Source organism: Sarcophilus harrisii, chromosome 4, assembly GCF_902635505.1.
Source record: "Sarcophilus harrisii chromosome 4, mSarHar1.11, whole genome shotgun sequence".
NCBI lineage: Eukaryota > Metazoa > Chordata > Mammalia > Dasyuromorphia > Dasyuridae > Sarcophilus > Sarcophilus harrisii.
In genome coordinates this window covers 299,484,314-299,502,387 of record NC_045429.1, presented here as the reverse complement: position 1 = coordinate 299,502,387, position 18,074 = coordinate 299,484,314, and the positions used below count along the sequence as shown (strand labels likewise).

General features: G+C 38.3%; 2 protein-coding genes across 5 annotated transcripts in view; both read left to right on the top strand.

Annotated features, from left to right (window-relative positions):
* The first annotated feature begins 9 nt into the window (after positions 1-9).
* JMJD6 (jumonji domain containing 6, arginine demethylase and lysine hydroxylase) lies at positions 10-9,581 on the top strand. Of its 3 annotated transcripts, XR_004233769.1 has the most exons (7): positions 26-363; positions 923-1,311; positions 2,825-3,111; positions 4,236-4,371; positions 4,823-4,907; positions 5,688-5,826; positions 6,799-9,581. XR_004233769.1 is itself a non-coding variant. In XM_012548656.3 (6 exons), the coding sequence occupies exons 1-6, from the start codon at positions 235-237 to the stop codon at positions 6,928-6,930; spliced, it is 1,212 nt and encodes a 403-aa protein (XP_012404110.1). In that variant the 5' UTR covers positions 10-234; the 3' UTR covers positions 6,931-9,581. The 3 variants fall into 3 exon arrangements, 2 of the variants coding, with proteins under 2 accessions (XP_012404110.1, XP_031821411.1); XM_012548656.3 differs by lacking the exon at positions 4,823-4,907 and having other exon boundaries at positions 10-363; XM_031965551.1 differs by lacking the exon at positions 6,799-9,581 and having other exon boundaries at positions 4,828-4,907; positions 5,688-5,776.
* A 3,820-nt stretch (positions 9,582-13,401) lies between these two features.
* The window catches only part of MXRA7 (matrix remodeling associated 7), a 35,462-nt gene continuing 30,789 nt past the window's right edge, over positions 13,402-18,074 (top strand). Inside the window, exon 1 of one of the 2 annotated variants that reach the window (XM_031965549.1) lies at positions 13,402-13,933. In XM_031965549.1, the coding sequence (XP_031821409.1) occupies positions 13,676-13,933 (258 nt within the window). In that variant the 5' untranslated portion in view covers positions 13,402-13,675. The remainder of the gene's footprint in view (positions 13,934-18,074) is intronic. The other variant, XM_031965548.1, reaches the window with a different exon arrangement.

The following is an 18,074-nucleotide window of genomic DNA, read 5'->3' as shown; positions in this document are numbered from 1 at the left end:
GGTGCCGGAAGAACTCCTTTGGCCAATCCGACGCTCGGAATAGGGAAAGTGCAAGTGAACTGAATTTTCTGGAAGGTACATTTAAAGGAGCCGGTAGAAAAGGAGAGGTAGTGCGGGCGCTGTTCCTCCTTGCTCCTTATCTCGTTGCTCAGGAAAGGGGGCGGATCGCGGAGCCTCCTGGAGCTTGTCGAGTGTAGCTGAGACCGGGGAGGACTGGTCAGGGCCTCCTGCAGAATGAACCACAAGAGCAAGAAGCGGATTCGGGAGGCGAAGCGCAGCGCGCGGCCGGAGCTGAAAGACTCCTTAGACTGGACCCGGCACAACTACTTCGAGAGCTTCTCGCTGAACCCCGCCACGGTAGCGGTGAGTGCGGTCGGGCTCTCCGGGGATGTGGAGAGGTCCGCAGCTCCCGAAGGCCCCCACTCGGTGTCTGGGGCGGAGCCTGCTTGGCCGGGCCGGAAGGCCTGCTGATTGAAGCCCTCTGCGGGACCGCGGATAGCGGGCCGGGAGCTCGGAGCCGGACCCGCCCGGGCCCGTGCCCCGGAGGCTTGAGGAGGAGCAGGCCGAGGAGGACGTCACCTTCCCGCCGGATAGTTTGGCCGCGAGGGGAGGGGTCTGACCCCGCTGACAGACTGCTTTATCCCACGTGGGAAGGAGCCCTGATGTTAGGGACAGCCACGGCGGAGGGGGGGGGGGGGGGGGGGGGGGGGGGGGGGGGGGGGGGGGGGGGGGGGGGGGGGGGGGGGGGGGGGGAGCTAGGATACATCGGTAGTTGGGTTTGTCCCCAGGGTCTGAGAAAGAAACGGGGAATGTTTCTACCCACCCTAATCTCTTGGATAATCGGCCCCTTGGGGAGACTCGCATTTTCTAACTCCCCCCTCCCCCCCTTGCTTAACCGCATTGTCTGTTATAACGTTTTCAGGATAACGTGGAAAGAGTAGATGCTCTGCTGCTCTCTGTAGAGGAATTCGTGGAGCGCTACGAGAGGCCCTACAAGCCTGTCGTCCTGCTGAAAGCCCAGGAGGGCTGGTCTGCCCAAGAAAAATGGACTCTGGAGCGCCTGAAACGCAAATACAGGAACCAGAAGTTCAAATGTGGGGAGGATAACGATGGCTATTCCGTGAAGATGAAGATGAAGTACTACATTGAATACATGGAGAGCACCCGAGATGACAGTCCCCTTTACATCTTTGATAGCAGCTATGGGGAGCACCCCAAGAGGAAAAAACTTTTGGAGGATTATAAGGTTCCCAAATTTTTCACAGATGACCTGTTCCAGTACGCAGGAGAAAAGCGCAGGCCACCTTACAGGTAGACTCTCCAGTTTTCAATATACCAGTAGATTTTATTGGGTGACTAAAGTTTTATTACAGCCATAGCTTTTCATAGTTGCCAGGAGCATGATTTAGCCATTTTCAACCCATTACCAGAACAGTTGACAAGCATCAATATTGACCAGGCTTCAATCAGTCTTCTTTTTATCTTGCCTACACCCAAACAGGTAAATTAACTGCTAAGTATACTAGCAAACATGGTAGAAAGAAAGCTAATAATAAAGTTTCAAGTGAATAATTGGAATGATTAGTTCAACTTGACTGACTTAGGTGATTCATCAAACGTTTATTAAGGGCCTTCCAGTATACAGCTCTTTCAGTAGTGGGGTGTTTTTTGTTTTGTTTTGGGTGGTAGGAGGAAAGAATAAGTGGTAGGGTAGTTGAGAATGGATTGTAGATTTAAAGCTGGAGAGTATTTTACATTAAGTTCCTCCAGTCCACTTTCCTCCTTTTTACTGTTACGGAAGTTGGCACCTAGAGGGGTTGAGTTATTTGTCCTCACAAAGGCAGTAAGTTGAAGAACCAGGATTTGAAGCAGGAAATCTGAATTTGGTTTAGTATATAATTCTCTTCAGTATATTTTTGACTAGAGATTTACCTGTGGGGGGAGGGGGAGTTTTTTTCAAAAGAAATTTCTTTCCTTGGTTAGCCGCATGTTATTTTCAGTAACTAGGGACAGACCATATATCAAAGCCTTAAGAATCTCTGGATAACCACCCTTTTCAAGATATTTAAAACCGTCTTTGTAAAACAGGTATCTTTAGGATCATTTCCAGAAGACAGGTAGGGATTTTGTCTATGGGTTAGTTCCAAGACTATCCCTGACTGGAAATATAGGTTAAATTAAACCCTTGTGAGTCTGGGCTAGTCATTTAGCCTCTCAATGCCTTAGGCAACTCTAAAGTAGTAAATTACAGAGAAAATCCAGGTCTAGTCCCAATCTTGGGAGAGGATTGGCAGTATTTTCCCTTTAGTATCAATGTCTGAAAGTTCTTTAACCTTGATATAATGCTTAGGAATGATATCAATTAAATTAACATTAAATTAAAATCATTAAATTAGCTGAGTATTCTTTGTTTTATAGACTTTGGTTAAGTAACATGCTTTGTTCTTCTAAGCATAACTTGTTGTGTAATTTTGCAAGGCACTGTTTTAAGTTTGTGTCTTTTGTTTTCCCCCTTCTTAATTAATTAATTAACTCCTCTTCCTTAATTCCTTGATACTGATTGGCACTTAAGTATTTGAATTGTGATCTCTGTTGCTAAAAAGAGAAAGAACTCTTAATATTCTTCCAGAGTGTTGCAGGTTTTTGGCAAAATTTGACCAACAGACTACAGTAAATAATGCTTCTAACTTGGGTTTGAAAAACTTCTTGATCTTAAAAATATTGTTTTGTGTGTGTGTGTGTGTGTGTGTGTGTGTGTAGATGTTGAAGGATTAGTTTTTACACACTACTTATATTTAGATGGGTTTTTTTCCCCTTATTATAGGTGGTTTGTGATGGGGCCACCACGATCTGGAACAGGAATTCACATTGATCCCTTGGGTACCAGTGCATGGAATGCCTTAGTACAAGGACACAAACGATGGTGCCTCTTTCCTACCAGTACTCCTAGGGAACTTATAAAGGTGACTCGTGATGAAGGTGGAAATCAGCAAGATGAAGCTATTACGTGGTTCAATACCATTTATCCCCGAACACAACTTCCAACTTGGCCACCAGAATTCAAACCCTTAGAAATCTTACAGAGACCAGGAGAGACTGTCTTTGTACCAGGTATGAATAGACTGATTTAAAAAAAAAAAAAAAAAAAAAAAGCCGGAGATTCAGCACATTTAAATTAAGCAGATTAAAGCAAAAGTTAACCAAATGTCCCTATATACCTATAATGTAAATTAAATAATGAATTGACTTAGTGTCCATTTTTGAAAATAAATTTTTGAAAATTTAACTCAGTTTCTATGAAACAAATACCAGTTTAGCTAAATTTAGAGACATCACTTTAATATAGAATGTCATTTCCTTGATGGAAAATGGGAAAGACAACTTTTCTATTTTTATTCCAGTAATTTGTACATATTAAGTACTTAATAAATGCTTTTAAAAATATTATCAAGCAATCATTTTCAAAATCTGCTGTGGATTTTTATATGTAAGATATACTCTTTGATGGTTATTACACAAATACTTATAGCCAAACTGATTTGTCTTAAGTGCTTATTTTATGTACTAGCAACATATGGAACTAAACTAGACTCTAAGCATGTGAAGACAAGAGTCCTTAAGCTTAGTTCCTATGGGAGAGGATAAATAAATATTTGGTAATTTGAGGAGAGCATAACCACTGACCTGGAGATCAGGAAAGACCTCTTATAGTAGAAAATAACACGTGATCTAGCTGTAGGGGAAATGTGGGATTCTAAAAAAGTAGAAATCTGAGATTGAATTGGGACAATCTCTGCAAAAACAGAGGATGCATTACAAAGAAATGACTGAGCTGTCTTTATTGAAAACAGATACTTGTGAACAATTTCTTGGAAAAAGGACAGGCAAGAAAAATGACAAGGATATTTTTAAAAAATATTTTCAAATCACTTTAGGAAATTTCAGTTCTTGAAACATAAGGAGCATTGCTAAGATGTCCTAAATGTGGCAAAAGGACCTAGTTAACTTTAACCATCTAAAATTATTGACATAGCTAAGGAATCCTTTTTAGGATGAAATAATTTTTTCTTCAGAAACAAGTTTATTAGTGTTTTTAATCACTATTTTGTCACTTTATGAATAAAGTTCTGAGGCTATGCAGCAAATCAAAGAGGTTCTGACATAGAAGTGTCTTTGATGTTCTAGCTAATGTGACATCTCCATTTAATGGATGGACAATGTTTTTTGAATTTCAGGAGGTTGGTGGCATGTTGTTCTCAACCTTGATACTACTATTGCCATCACCCAAAACTTTGCCAGCAGCACTAATTTCCCTGTTGTGTGGCACAAGACAGTAAGAGGAAGACCAAAGTTATCAAGGAAGTGGTACAGGTGAGAAGTGTCAGATTTTTCTTCTTGCCATGAACACATCTCTACAGAAAACTAAACAGAAAAAGCCCAGATTTCTGTCCTCATTGCTGAAGCAAAATACATCCTTACATATTAAATAAGGACAGTGGGAACAGTGGGACTACAAGAAAAGTATTTGGGGTTGAAGAGATTGGGTCCAAAATTAGATATCTGACTAGAATTTTTTGTGCATGCTTAGGATTAGGAATGGTGTTTTTTTTTTTTTTTTTTTTTTTTTGTTATTTTGTTTTCATTTTATTTTTAAATTATAACTGGGAAAATGAGCTTATTAGTTTTTTGTGTGTTTTTGTGTGTTTTTGTTTTTGTTTTCTTTTTTTTTAATTGCCAAGAAGCATTATTCCCATTTGAACTATTGCCTTCAATTCTTGTGGGGTGACTGCCCTGGAGACTTAGCTCCTCTATTTATCCACAGAACAGATACAGCACGGGCAGCGGCAGTGCAAGCCACCCCCGTGCCACTGTGTCCCAACCCTGACCTGGAGGGACCAGCACTCGGGGTAAGAGGGGGATTCTGGCTCACTCAGCCCTCAGCTTCCCTGCTGAGGTGGCCAGCAAGGGTGGTGGCTTTTGTTGTTCTTCCTTGGATTCTTGGGTACCTCAGAGGGCTGAGACCCATTGATTCTGTTCATTTAGGCCACTGCAAGGTGTGATGTGGGCTATCCAGAAGCCCTGCAAAGAGAATGGGATTTTTGCCATCTACTAATGTGGATATCAGAACAACTTTTCTGAAGATAGAAAGCTTTCTTTAATATCTGAGCTTTCTGAGTCCTTGTTTAGTAATTTGTCATTTTCTAAACCATAACCCCCTCATTAAAAGGAAGGATACCAATCTGCCACATATAACTCCTTTCTCTTGTATGGCTAATTTTCCCCATTCACAATTGAATTTAACTAAATCAGTGTCAGGCCTTTAAATGCTGTGCTGTGGAAACGTGACTATCATTAAAATGACCAGGAAACCTAATTTCCCTGTGCTTCTTGTTTTCTTCTTTAATGCCAAAAAACTTCCTCCAAATATAGTTCATTTAGCTCTTTTCCCTACAGTGCAATGTAGTAGTGTGTATAGCTGGTTAAACAAGCAATTTCAAAAAAAAGCATAAATTTTTGGGGCCCAACTTGTACTTTGGTATGTGACTTCACCACTATTAAAAAATTCCCTCTGAAGTAGAGGTATTCCTCGGTTCAAGGCGTCTAAATCTCAACTCTTAACCCTGCATCCTTATTTGTCATTATTGCTCTTCGTTAAAATCACACATACGTGGTCTCTCATCTCTTAGGATTTTGAAGCAAGAACACCCTGAGCTGGCAGTACTTGCTGATTCTGTTGATCTCCAGGAGTCCACAGGCATTGCCTCTGACAGTTCTAGTGACTCCTCTAGTTCTTCCAGCTCTAGCTCATCCGATTCAGATTCTGAGGTAAGGCTTACCTGGAAACCTACTTGTGATGATTGCTTGGGCTATGGGGCTTGGTCAGAAGAGAATATCTTGTAATTTCTCTTAGCCAAGATATTTTGGAGAAGTTCATAGAATTGGATCTTTGTCTAATAATTGCAGTAGGTTTCTGGAATGAATGCCTTCATCAAGGTGATGATATCTATAGATGCATATTTGTGTTTTATGTAAAGATTTCTCCCTTTTTGTGTCACTGAGTAATTTACTTAATATTTTTTCTTTTTAAGATAAATTTAAAACCCAGATTTCATGTTTGTTAGTGGTTTTGCTTTTGCTTTCTTTGACTAAAATTATGAGTTTCCCCTTTGTAATTGATTGTATAAATGTAGAATTAATGTATATAAAATGTATAAAGATGTATAAATTACAGATCAAATTTTACTTAAATTCTTGTAAGTTCTGATCTGCTTATGATATGAGATTAAACTGAGTTTTCAAGGATCCTGCCAGAAGAGCATTGAAGGTTGAGGGGAAGGGGTTGGGGGTTCTCATTTTCCCATAAGTCCTGCCAAACTTGAGAAATCTGGAATATAATGCTGGTACTCAGACTAGCTTAGCTAAATTTAAGGAGGTAACTCACTGGAAAGTTTACTTTTGTTGGTTTTTGTTCTTTTGTTGTAGGAGGGCTGGAGGGGAGTGGCATAGCCATTTAGGAAGCAATAAATAGCTTACTATTGAATAATGAGTTAAAATGTTCATTGATAAGAGTATCTCTGCTGACAAAGTATCTTTTTTAAAATACTGAAATGTACTTATTCATATATGACAAAGGGAAATTTAGATGGAGAGTAATTGTAAACCTTCTGAAAACCAGAAACATCTACAGAATTTTTTACTAGGTAAATGATTTGCACAGGAGGAGATTGGCATTGGAGGAAGTTGGTGAAAAGATTGAATGTACTATACTGAATTTGTTTTTTTCACTTTCTATTTAAGTGTGAATCTGGCTCTGAAGCTGATGGGACAGTGCATAGGAGGAAAAAGCGGAGGACCTGCAGTATGATGGGCAATGGTGATGCCACCTCTCAGGATGATTGTGTGAGCAAAGAGCGAAGCTCCTCCAGGTGACCAAGGGGGATTGCTGTTCATTTTAAAGGACATGCTCACACTGAGCTGACAGGGTGAGGTAGGGAGTCCCATTGGATCCTGCAGATGAGTTGAGTGACAAAGAATGCCAGACAACAAGAACTGTCCTCAAATGTGAATCCGTTTGCTTGCCAGTTGATTTAAATGGCCTTCTCCACCAAATCAAATTAACTTGGTTTGTTCTACAAAAGAAGATAAGAATCGCTGTCTGAATGGTGCCAAGAAAAACATTTGCATTATTTAATAAAAATGGAATCCGTTTTATAACTTTCAAATGTTTCTTGCCTTTAGTCTATCAGAACCTTCCCCTGGTGCTCTTTTGTCATGGTACTGGAGGAGTGTTGACTTGAGATTTGTTTCCTCCCTTCTGCTGCTGGAATTTACAAGTCCTTAGTACTTATGGAAAGAAACCAGACAAATGAGGGATTGGGGAAGTTTCTCACTTTGGCTGCTCTACTGCTATCTTAACATCCCCCTCCTCCCTTCCCAATACCTTGTCTGCCAGCAGCAATATCAGCTGCTTCACATGAGAAAAGAAGCAGTTCACAGTCTTCAGACCTTTAATTATGTAAAGTCATAATTTGAAATAAAATGATTCTTTCTTTGTATATCATGGAAATAGTAAAGTCCTTTTCCTCTTGTGCAGCTCAAAATATGCTGATATTAAAAGTCATTCTTGGCAGTTTTGGAAGGATTGGGAAGCATGTTAGAGTCAAAATGTTTTGTTTCTAAATGTCTATAGCTTTTGTCACTGAAATGCTTTTTGCCAGTGAGATCTTTGCCATTTGTTTTATTTTTTTGCCTAAATTAAAAACTCTAGAGGTCACACATTTATCTTATTTTCAGTTGGCTGGAACTCCATGATAAAGTTGGCCTTTTAAAAATTAGGTGAAAATTTATTGTGATAAGTTTCTTCAGTCAGCCTGGTCACATTTTGTCATAATCAAAAATTAATTGCATAGCTGTCCCTTTTGTAATCTTATACCTCTTCCTTCCGACCTTATTATGCTTTGAGCCATGCTAAAATTGTAATTAATTTATTATTTTGAGCACTTTATTATATTTATTAATTTGTAACATGGTTAGTCCCATCTCCCAATCCAGACTTTGAGAAGTCTAAGCTTTTACTTAAGTACTTATGATTTAGGGTATTCTGTAATTAGCATCTCTTTTAGCTTTTCTCAAATTTGTGTTGTCAACATACTGATTTAGGCAGTTGTACTTGGCAGGATTAGGGAAACTTTTGGAGGCTGTGCTCATCCCTGAGCAGTAAAGAGACTCGTCTAGAGGTGGCTACAGTGTTAGTAGCCACCTAATCCGGTTTTCACCTCCTCTGCTTCTGCCTATTCCTTAATCTTTGAATCTGGACAGCTCATTTCTGGTCCAAGCTTCTGCTTCCATCAAATGCTGCTTAAAGGGTGAGAAATCTAAGATTAAGAAGCCTAAAAGCTTCATGAATTCTCAAGACTTAATATGGTATTGGGTAAGAAGGTTCAATACTTTCTTTTCCATTACTTAAGGAGGATAAAAATGATTTGTTTAAAGACAAATAGGGTTGCTAATTGTTTCATTTACAGCTTTATATTTAATCATGTATCAGTAAGGAAACTTCCTTAACTGTTAGTGAAGGTAAATAGAGATACCAATTTTCAGGTGATTATTGAATGAATAAATTTCTTTTTGAGAAAGCATTTTTGTTAATTTACTGAATCGCAGATAGAGATCAAGCCAACAAAATTTTGCTCCATCTTTAGTAACACCTTAACCCTCCTGCCAAAAAATCCCATATTTATGTGAGCTGGAATCTGACTATTTTTTTCATTTGATGCTTCAAGTATTTTGGAGAACATTTTCATACAGTTGCAATGCAACACCAATATGTTACTTTGGAACTAACCATCAGGTTCCATCTTTCCCCTCTGCTGATTCATCTATTTGCCTTAACCTGTCCTCTCTGTGTGTAAAAATAGTGTAAGAAACGAGGAAAGGAGAATGAGGCAATAAAAGGAGCCATTTGGCCCAATAATAGCTACTCTACGTGTTAATGTAAGAATTTTTGTTTTGAAATATCTGTTCACAAAATGTTTCCAATGTCAGTGGAGTTTTTCTGTATGTTAGCATTATCTGCTTTCATTTAAAAAAAAAAAAAAAAAAAAAACTTTCTATAAGTTTTGAAGAGTTTGAAGGCTTTTCAGCACTTGGGAACTAGTTAGTAAATTCACTGTAAAATATTAGATTGTAATTGTCTTAATTACTTTTGGACTTTTTGGAAATACTATTGGACTACTCTGGCTTTTTCTGAGGATGATCATCTTTTCCTTTGTAAGCTTAGTTCTTTTGTTATAGTGCTTTTTGATGAACAGTTTCTGAAACGGGGATGGATTCCAGTGGATACTGTTTCATGTTAAGAAATGAGGGAATTGATATATCATCCTGCAAGCTGCATTGTACCTGTGCTCCAAGACATGGTGTGCTCCTGCAGTCCCTTCTGGTTACATGGAATATACTGCAGTATCCAGGGATGTCAACTGTGAATGTTTGTGGATAGAGTAACTCATTGGGCATTTAAACTGACTTTGTATTTAATATCTGGTAACGCTCTTATATTCCATAAACAATACCTTGTTTCCACATTTCTAGTTGTTGGATTTGCCTTTTTAAATCTCTTCCACTTAATTCCCTACCAACTAAATCCTCATTTGCACTTATTTAAAAGTAAAAATTGATTATCAGTAAATAAAAATCTTTGCCACCAGCAGAGGGAATTTTCTTCTATTACTTTGTTAACTGAAATTTCTTTCATTAGGTTTACCCTACTAAACCATTGGCATAGGCCATCTAACTGTTATCTTGAAAATAGAGACCAGTGAACTTGAGAAAATGGAGCATAAGATTTTGTAAATACTGGAAGGCAAGGGAAGGAAAAAGTCCAACCAGACTGAGTAGGATGCTGCAGTGAGCTTCCAGTTAAAGAACAGCACAAAGATAATAGCATTCCTTCGTGTTTTGAGGTCCCAAAGGTTTAACTTATCTCTAAGCAAAGTTGTTGAATTTAAAACATTTATTTTTTATTATCACTTTGTTTCTCCCATTATTGAGCAAACTTTTAAAAAATAAAACTTGTAGCTAGGTAGCTAGGTGGCACATTGGATAGAGCACTGACCCTGAGATCAGGAGGATTTGAGTGCCAGTCTGGCCTCAGACATTTAACACTAGCTATATGACCCTGGGCAAGTCATTTCCTCACAAATTCCCTGTTTCCCCCCAATCATGTATTCACCAAAAAATATAAAAGAAAGCAAACTGGATAACAAATATACAATCTAGCAATACAAATCTGCACATTTGTCCATCTAAAAATAAAAATGAACATCTCATTCTTCATTCCAAGTCTATCACCCCTTTAGCAAGAGATTGTAACGTATTTCATTTCCAGTCTAACATTTGCCTTGTGTCAATCAGTAGTAAGAGGGGTATATATTTATTTTACTCTGACTGTAGATCAGCTGTAAACAAGCTACTATTCTGATTTTAGTTTATACCTTTAGGTTGTGGTAGTGTTTTTTGCTAAATAGTGAAAATAGAGAAACTAGTATCTGAACCATCATGTATCACAAGGGATATCGCCATGAATGGAAATGGTCAAAATACATCCTTACTACTGGAGAAATAAGAGAATGAGCCTTACTGAAGGCAAAATACATTTTTAAAAAATGCTAACATGGGATTGAGTTTATAAACTGGACAATGAGAATGATTATCAGCATTTAGGCTGAGGATCAGACAAAAAGTGATGGTTATATAATATTGCTTAGCTGAAGAGCTTTAAAATCCTTGTGTTTGATTAGGACCTTTTTAAAATCTAAAGGTGCTAGGCTTTTTGTTTGCTTTTAAAAGGCGTGGCCTGACGTTTTAAAATTATTTTTATTTTGTTAAATATTTACCAGCTACTTGTAAAATTTTAAGTCATCTGAATTCCAAATTCTCTCCCATCCTCTTCTTAAGAAGGCAAGCAATGTAATATTGATTGTACACATTAAAAGTTCAGCAAAACATTGCCATATTAGATATAAAACTAAAGTTAATGTAAAAGCATTGCCTATCATCTAAGCTCATATATAGTTCTGGAAATAGCCTATCATCTAAGCTCATATATAGTTCTGGAAATAGTAACAATTTCTTCAAGATTTGTTTTTAATATCACCACCCTTAATATATGTTTATTGTATGGCAAGTAAAATTGCAAGAACCTGGTTTCTCATTCCATAGCAGTTAACATGGTCAGAAGCCAGCAGTGAATGCTTAAGGGTCTTTATGCTTTTTATGGAAGTTGCTTATGCCATGGCCAAAGTTCATCTATTAGAAGAAACTTTTCTTCACCACTACCCACCTGCCCCTGCCATAACCCTCAGATCTTTTGACAAGAATTAGCAGTCCCATATGTTCTTCACAGTGACAAGATACTAAAGGAAGAAATATAATTGTCCTCTATCCTCCCACATCAATCAGAACTTTGTTTTAATTGGGTTAAATTTGTTCCTTATTTTAAAATATTTGGGATTGAGGTTTTTCCTTTACTTCCCTTCATTATTCATTTTAAATTTATTCAATGAAAGTGCTATTTGTCCTCCAAATGTAAAACTAAAATCTTAAAAATTGCATCACAAGTGGCCTACACCACAGGAATTCTACAATTGCAATTTTGAATTGGGATAATTTTTATTAATATTCTTGTCCTAAACTCTTGTGTATTAGCCCCCAACACAAGGTGCCCATCTCAGCTTTACATGGAGAAAAGTGTTTTGGATTATCAATCTACTTGGTTTAGGTGCTGAAGAATGTTGGCTGCAAAAGATCAGTCAACAACTAGGTCTTTAGTAATAACAGCAAAAAGATTTATTCCATGCCTTGAGATGTTTTTCAACTCCATTGTATCTCATTCCCTCCACATCATCATATCCCAAAGTCTTGTCTAATTTAACTAATTTGCCAGATAGCACCAGGTGCTATTTGACTTAAAAACTGAAAATCTTATTTCTTTTTCCTACACAGGATAAAATAACTTTCATAATGTTCTGATAAAGTTTAATTTAGGGGAGTGCTAATTTACTTCTGTGAAACAACTCAAGACCACTTAATTTAATGTTATAAGCCATTGAAGAAGAAAGTTTACTTGCCCCATTCAGGAACTGAAAAGGAACCAGTCAAGGGATGAAATGATTTGTGTTGACTAAGAAATTGTGGATAAGTAAGGCCAAATTCCAAAAAACCACTTCTGAATTTTGTGAGAGAACTGGTATTATCCTGAGGCCTGCTGTTGAAGCCACTATGGCAGAACACAACCCCATAATTTGCTATAGTATTGCCCAAAATCAAGCAATGATAGCTATTCACACTGATGTCCTACAAACTACAAGAACTGCTTTAACAATATCTCTGGATATTGCAATGACAATTTTGGTTTGGAATGACTATCCTTTCTTGGCTGCTTAGAAATTATGTCTGATTTTAGCTTTCCTAACTAGGTTCTTGTTTTTTTTTCTCCCAACAGTACTTTATTTTTCCAATAACATGTAAAGATATAGTCAATATTCATCTTTGTAAGATTTTGAGTCATTCTTTTCTCCCTTCCTTACAATCATTTTAAACATTTCCATATTAATCATGTTCTGAAAGAAAATCAGAACAAAAGGGAAAAACCACAAGAAAGAAAAAACAAACAAAAAAAGGTGAACATTGTGTACTTCAATTTGTATTCAGTCTCAATAGATGCAGATGACATTTTCCATCCCATGTCTGTTGGAATTGTTTTGGATCAATGTATTACTGAGAAGAGCTAATTCTATCTAGTTGATCATCACAAAATCTTGCTATTACTGTGTATAACGTTCTCCTCATTCTGCTCACTTCAATAAGCATCAATTCATGTTAGTTTTTCTAGGTTTTCTGAAATCAGTGTGCTCATCATTTCTTATCCATTATATTCATATACCATATTAATTCTTATTCAAGCACTTATTGAACTTTGGCTAGCATCTCCTTTATCAAAAGTATTCTAAAGGACTCCTAAATTTCAAGTAATGCCCAATAAATATTGCAGCATCTAAATCAAACTCCTTGGGCCTCAGTTTCCCTATTTGTAAAACTGAGGAGGATTGGAGGGCTGAACTGGATGCCCCCCGCACTTCTTCCCCCCTCCCCCCGTGGTCTTTTCCAGATGTTGATCTATGGATTATAGTTCAGAATACTGATCCTGATTCTTGGGCTATCAACTTGAGTAGCTCTGGGCCTAGAGCACATCCAGCAAAGTTTAGAATCATTAAGGTCTATGTCAATTGCTGGGTACCCTAACCCTAAAATCCTCCTCTGACACCCAACAGTCAAAACAATAAGAAGAAAATTGCCTTGGGAAACATTTGGGTGCCTGGGCCCCCAACTCCGCGATTTATCCGATTCTTTGGAATGCGAAGGCCTGTACAGGTTGACAGAAGGAAAGGGGTTGGGGCTCAAGGAGAGTGGAGGATGAATAGTGGGCGCAGACTGAGGTCGTCGGGGGGAGAGGCTCGCCACGCTGCGGCCGGAATTCTGGACCGGGAGTCCATGAGGGGCCGCAGTGCCCGCCCCGCCCTTCTCCTGGCGCTGGCCCCAAGGCTCCGCCTTGGAGTGGGCCGGGATCCAGGTCCCCTCTCTTCCCCCCCACCCCCCAACCCTACGGCCCGGGCCGGGAATGGAGGCGCCGGCCGAGCTGCTGGCCACGCTGCCGCTTTTGGGAACTGCACTGGCTCTTTTGCTTGCCTCTTTGTGGTTCTGGCGGAGCCGAGCCTGTGCGCTCAGGAGCTCCGAGGATCCTGCTCCCCCAAAGCAGGCCCGGCCCTCCGCGGGCGCAGAGGAGACACAGACATTCGGAGAAGCACTGGAAGAGCCTCCGGCGGGGGCAGGAAAAAAGGAGGAGGAGCCGGAGGAGGAGGAGGAGGAAGAGAGACAGGTATGTACAGAGACTTCAGGCAAGCCTGGATCCTCGGGTGCTCCCTTCATTCTTCCGTTTGGCCTAAACTGTCAGTCGCATTTCGTATCTTTTGTCTTCCCTCTTGTCTTGTTCTCTCCTTGGGATGCTCTTACCAAGCTTGCATCCAGAGCACAGGCATCCTCTTCGGCCTTTTGGATTGTACTGTCGCCGTTTTGGGATAAGGGGAATAAAGCAGATTCTAACCCTCGCATCACGCTCCTTCCCCTCACATTTCAATATCCTCTCCCCTTTTTTCGAGGGGTTCAAAGAAAATGTCTGTCCATGCTTTTTATGCCTTCCTCCTCTTCCTCATAGAACTCAGGGTGTCTTCTTTCGAAGCAGAAATTGAGCACATAGGCCATTCATTCTTTACCCTTCCCTTAAGAAACCCATTTATCTGGAATAGACAGAGCCTGAGCGTGGAGGTGTGGTAGAAACTCCAGGTCACCAGATCCAGCCCACTTGTTCAGCAAACTAGACATGTATAACTGAAACAATAGTATGTGACATGTCTGCCACCCACCTCGCTAGTTTGTTTCTATCTGTGGAGACTATGTCTTCTGTCTTTCTCTGAATAAGTCAGTACTCAGCTATTGCCACTGCTGGCTGCTAGAAGACTCTGGTATTTCATCTTACATCATTTTTACCACATATAAAACCGCAGTTTTAAACATAAAACTGTGTGAGGTATTTTCTCCACCCTGAGATGAGAATTTCTAAAAGTCAGTGGTTCTGAAAAGGAATGGAGGTCGGGAGCAAAGAAGTGTTTTGTTTTGTTTTGTTTTTAGGAAAATTTTAAAATCTAGATTTCAGAAGTGAGAAGCTAATTTGCAAAGGACATGAAGTTTTAATTTAGAAGAAAGATGCTACATATGTGGCAGTTATTTCTTATTATTGTTTTAAAACTATATGTCTTTTCTGCGACTGAGGAAGTCTCTGCCCATTATTTATTGTGTGAAGGAAGAGGAGGACATCATAAATAGCTGAGCTTTAAGTTTTACCTTCTTTAGCATTTTATTCAGAGATTGCTACTCTGACGAATTGTTAAAATTCATTTTTATCTTATTTTCTTTTATTGATTTTTGAATTTTTTTTATTTTCAAAACATATGCATGGATAATTTTTCAATATTGACCCCTGCATAGTCTTGTGTTTCAGATTTTCCCCTCTTTCCCTCCCCCCCTTCCCTAGATGGCAAACAGTCCAATATATGTTATACATGTTAAAATATATGTTAAATCCAATATGTGTAAACATTTATACAATCATCTTGCTGCAAAAGAAAAATCAGATCAAAAAGGAAAGTAAATGAGTAAGAAAACAAAATGCAAATGAACCACAACAAAAAGAGTGATCCACATTCAGTTCCCACAGTCCTCTCTGTAGGTGTAGATGGCTCTCTTCGTCACAAGATCATTGGAACTGGCATCAGTCATCTCATTGATGGAAAGAGTTACATTCATTAGAAATGATCATCGTATAATATTGATGTTGCCTTGTATAATGATCGTTGGGTTCTGCTCATTTCATTTAGCATCGTTCATGTAAATCTCTCCAGGCCTCTCTAAAACCACCGTTCTGATTGTTTCTTATAGAATAATAATACTCCATAATATTCACATACCATAACTTATTCAGTCATTCTCCAACTGTCGGGCACCCACTCAGTTTCCAGTTTCTTGCCACTATCAAAAGGGCTGCCACAAACATTTTTGCACATGTAGGTCCCTTTCCTTCCTTTAAGATCTCTTTGGGATATAGGCTCAATAGAAACATTTCTGGATCAAAGGATATACACAGTTGATAATTTTTTGAGCATAGTTCCAAATCGCTCGTCAGAATGGCTGAATACGTTCACAGTTCCACCAACAATATATAGTGTCCCAATTTTTCCACATCCCCTCCAACATTCCTCATTATCTTTTCCTGTCATCTTAGCCAACCTGAGAGGTGTGTAGTGGTATCTCAGAGTTGTCTTAATTTGCATTTCTCTGATCAATAGTTTATCTTATTTTCAATTCCAGATTCTCTTCCTTACCCCTTTTCCTACCATTGAGAAGGCATGATTGTATATGTATAGCATATATGATTATTTACCATCTTAGGAAGGAGGGAGGAGAAAGGGAATTTGGAACTCAAAATTTAAAAAAAAAGTCAAAACTTACATGCAATTGGAGAAAAATGAAATGTTATTGAATAAAATGAAAGTTGAAAATACAAATCCCGTTACAAATATGAAGTTACATAAAACAAATTTCTATGTTACCTATGTTCTGGGAACAACAAGAAGAAAGAAAAAAATGTTTCAGTCTGCACCCTGAGTTAGTGACCATCTTTACAGGATTTTTGTTATTATGTAACTTGTTCTCTTGCTTCTGCTCACTGCACTTTGCATCAATTTATAAGTCTTAAACTTTTCTGAAACCATTCTCTGCATCATATCTCACAGCACAATGGTATTCTATCAAATTCACATGCTAGAACTTGTTTAGCCAGTCCCCAATTGATGAGTATTCCCTCAGTTTTCAATTCTTTTCCTCCACAGAAAGAGTTGCTATAAATACTTTTGTACATATCAGTCCTTTTCCTTTTTCATTGATCTCCTTAGAATATAGACTTAATAGGGTCAAAGGGCTCTACTAGGGCCCTTTGTTTAATAAAACAAAAGTTTAATAAATGGGGGAGTTTCAAATTGCTTTCTACACATACAAAATAAATTGGTAATAAACACAGAGGAAAGGTATTGAGGGTGATCAGGAAAGGCTTCTTGTAGATGGTAATACTGAGATGGAAGGAAGCCAAGAGATGGATAAGGAGGGAGAGAATTCCAGGTATAAGGGGACAGCCAGTGAAAATTCCTGGAGTTGAAAGGTAGAGTGTTATGTTTCAGAAACAATTAGGAGGCCAGTATCACTTAATCCCAAAATATGTGTAGGAGGGAATAAAATGTAAGAAGACTGGCTAGAAGGATTAGAAGAAAAACAGAAAGCTGAGGGGAAAGGGGGCGGGCGGAATTTTACATGCATTGTTTCTAATAAAGACCTTATTTCTAAAATATATTGAGAATTGACTCTAATTAATAAAAACATAAGTCATTCCCCAATTGATAAATGGCCAAAGGATAGGAACAGACAATTTTCAGATGATGAAATGAAAATCATTTCTAGTCATATGAAAAAATTTTCTAAATCACTATTGCTTAGAGAAATGCAAATTAAGACAACTCTGAGGTATCATTTCACACCTCTAAGATTGGCTAAGATTGCAAGAAAAGATAATGAAAAAAGTTGAAGGGAAGGTAGAAAAACTGGAACACTAATACATAGATGTAGAGTTGTGAATTGATCTAATCATTCTGGAGAACAATTTAGAACTATGCCCAAAAAGCTATCAAATTGTGTGTACCCTTTGATTCAGCAGTGTCTATTGAGTCTGTATTCCAAAGAGATCATTAAAAAACGGGAAAAGGACCTACATGTGCAAAAATGTTTATAGTGGCAAGGAACTAGAAATTGAGTGGTGGATGTCCATCAGTTAGGGAGTGTCATATGGCATATGAATGTTATGGAATTTCTATAAGAAATGACGAGCAGGCTGATTTCAGAAAGCCTAGAAAGATTTACATGAACTGATGTTGAGTGAAGTGAGCAGAACACAGTAACAACAAGATTACGAGGTGATCAATTGTGATGGATTTAGCTCTTTTCAACAATGAGGTAATTTAAAGCATTTGTAATAGACTTGTGATGGAAAGAGCCATCTGCCTCCAGAGAGAGAACTATGGAGACTGAATGTGGATCAAACATGATATTTTCTTTGTTATTGTTTGCTTATTTTTTTCTCATGATTTTTTTTCTTTCATCTTTTGATCTGATTTTTCATGTGCAGTATGATGAATATGGAAACGTTTAGAAAAAATGCAGAGGTTTAATCTGTATTAGATTAGCTTGCTGTCTATGGGAGGGAGTAGGAAGAACAGAAGAAGAAAAATGTGCAACACAAGGTTTTGCAAAAGTGAATTTTGAAAACTATGTTTGCATATTTTTAGAAAAATAAAAAGCTTATTAAAATTATTTTTAAAATAAAAAGCTTTAAAAAGCTAAACAGAGTAAAAGCGTTG

Bases quoted from the DNA above. Each gene is read 5' to 3' on its own strand.
- JMJD6 (XM_012548656.3), top strand. From the start codon at position 235: ATGAACCACAAGAGCAAGAAGCGGATTCGGGAGGCGAAGCGCAGCGCG. The intron at 3,112-4,235 runs GTATGAATAGAC...TTTGAATTTCAG, and splicing joins AGAGACTGTCTTTGTACCAG to GAGGTTGGTGGCATGTTGTT. The intron at 4,372-5,687 runs GTGAGAAGTGTC...CTCATCTCTTAG, and splicing joins TTATCAAGGAAGTGGTACAG to GATTTTGAAGCAAGAACACC.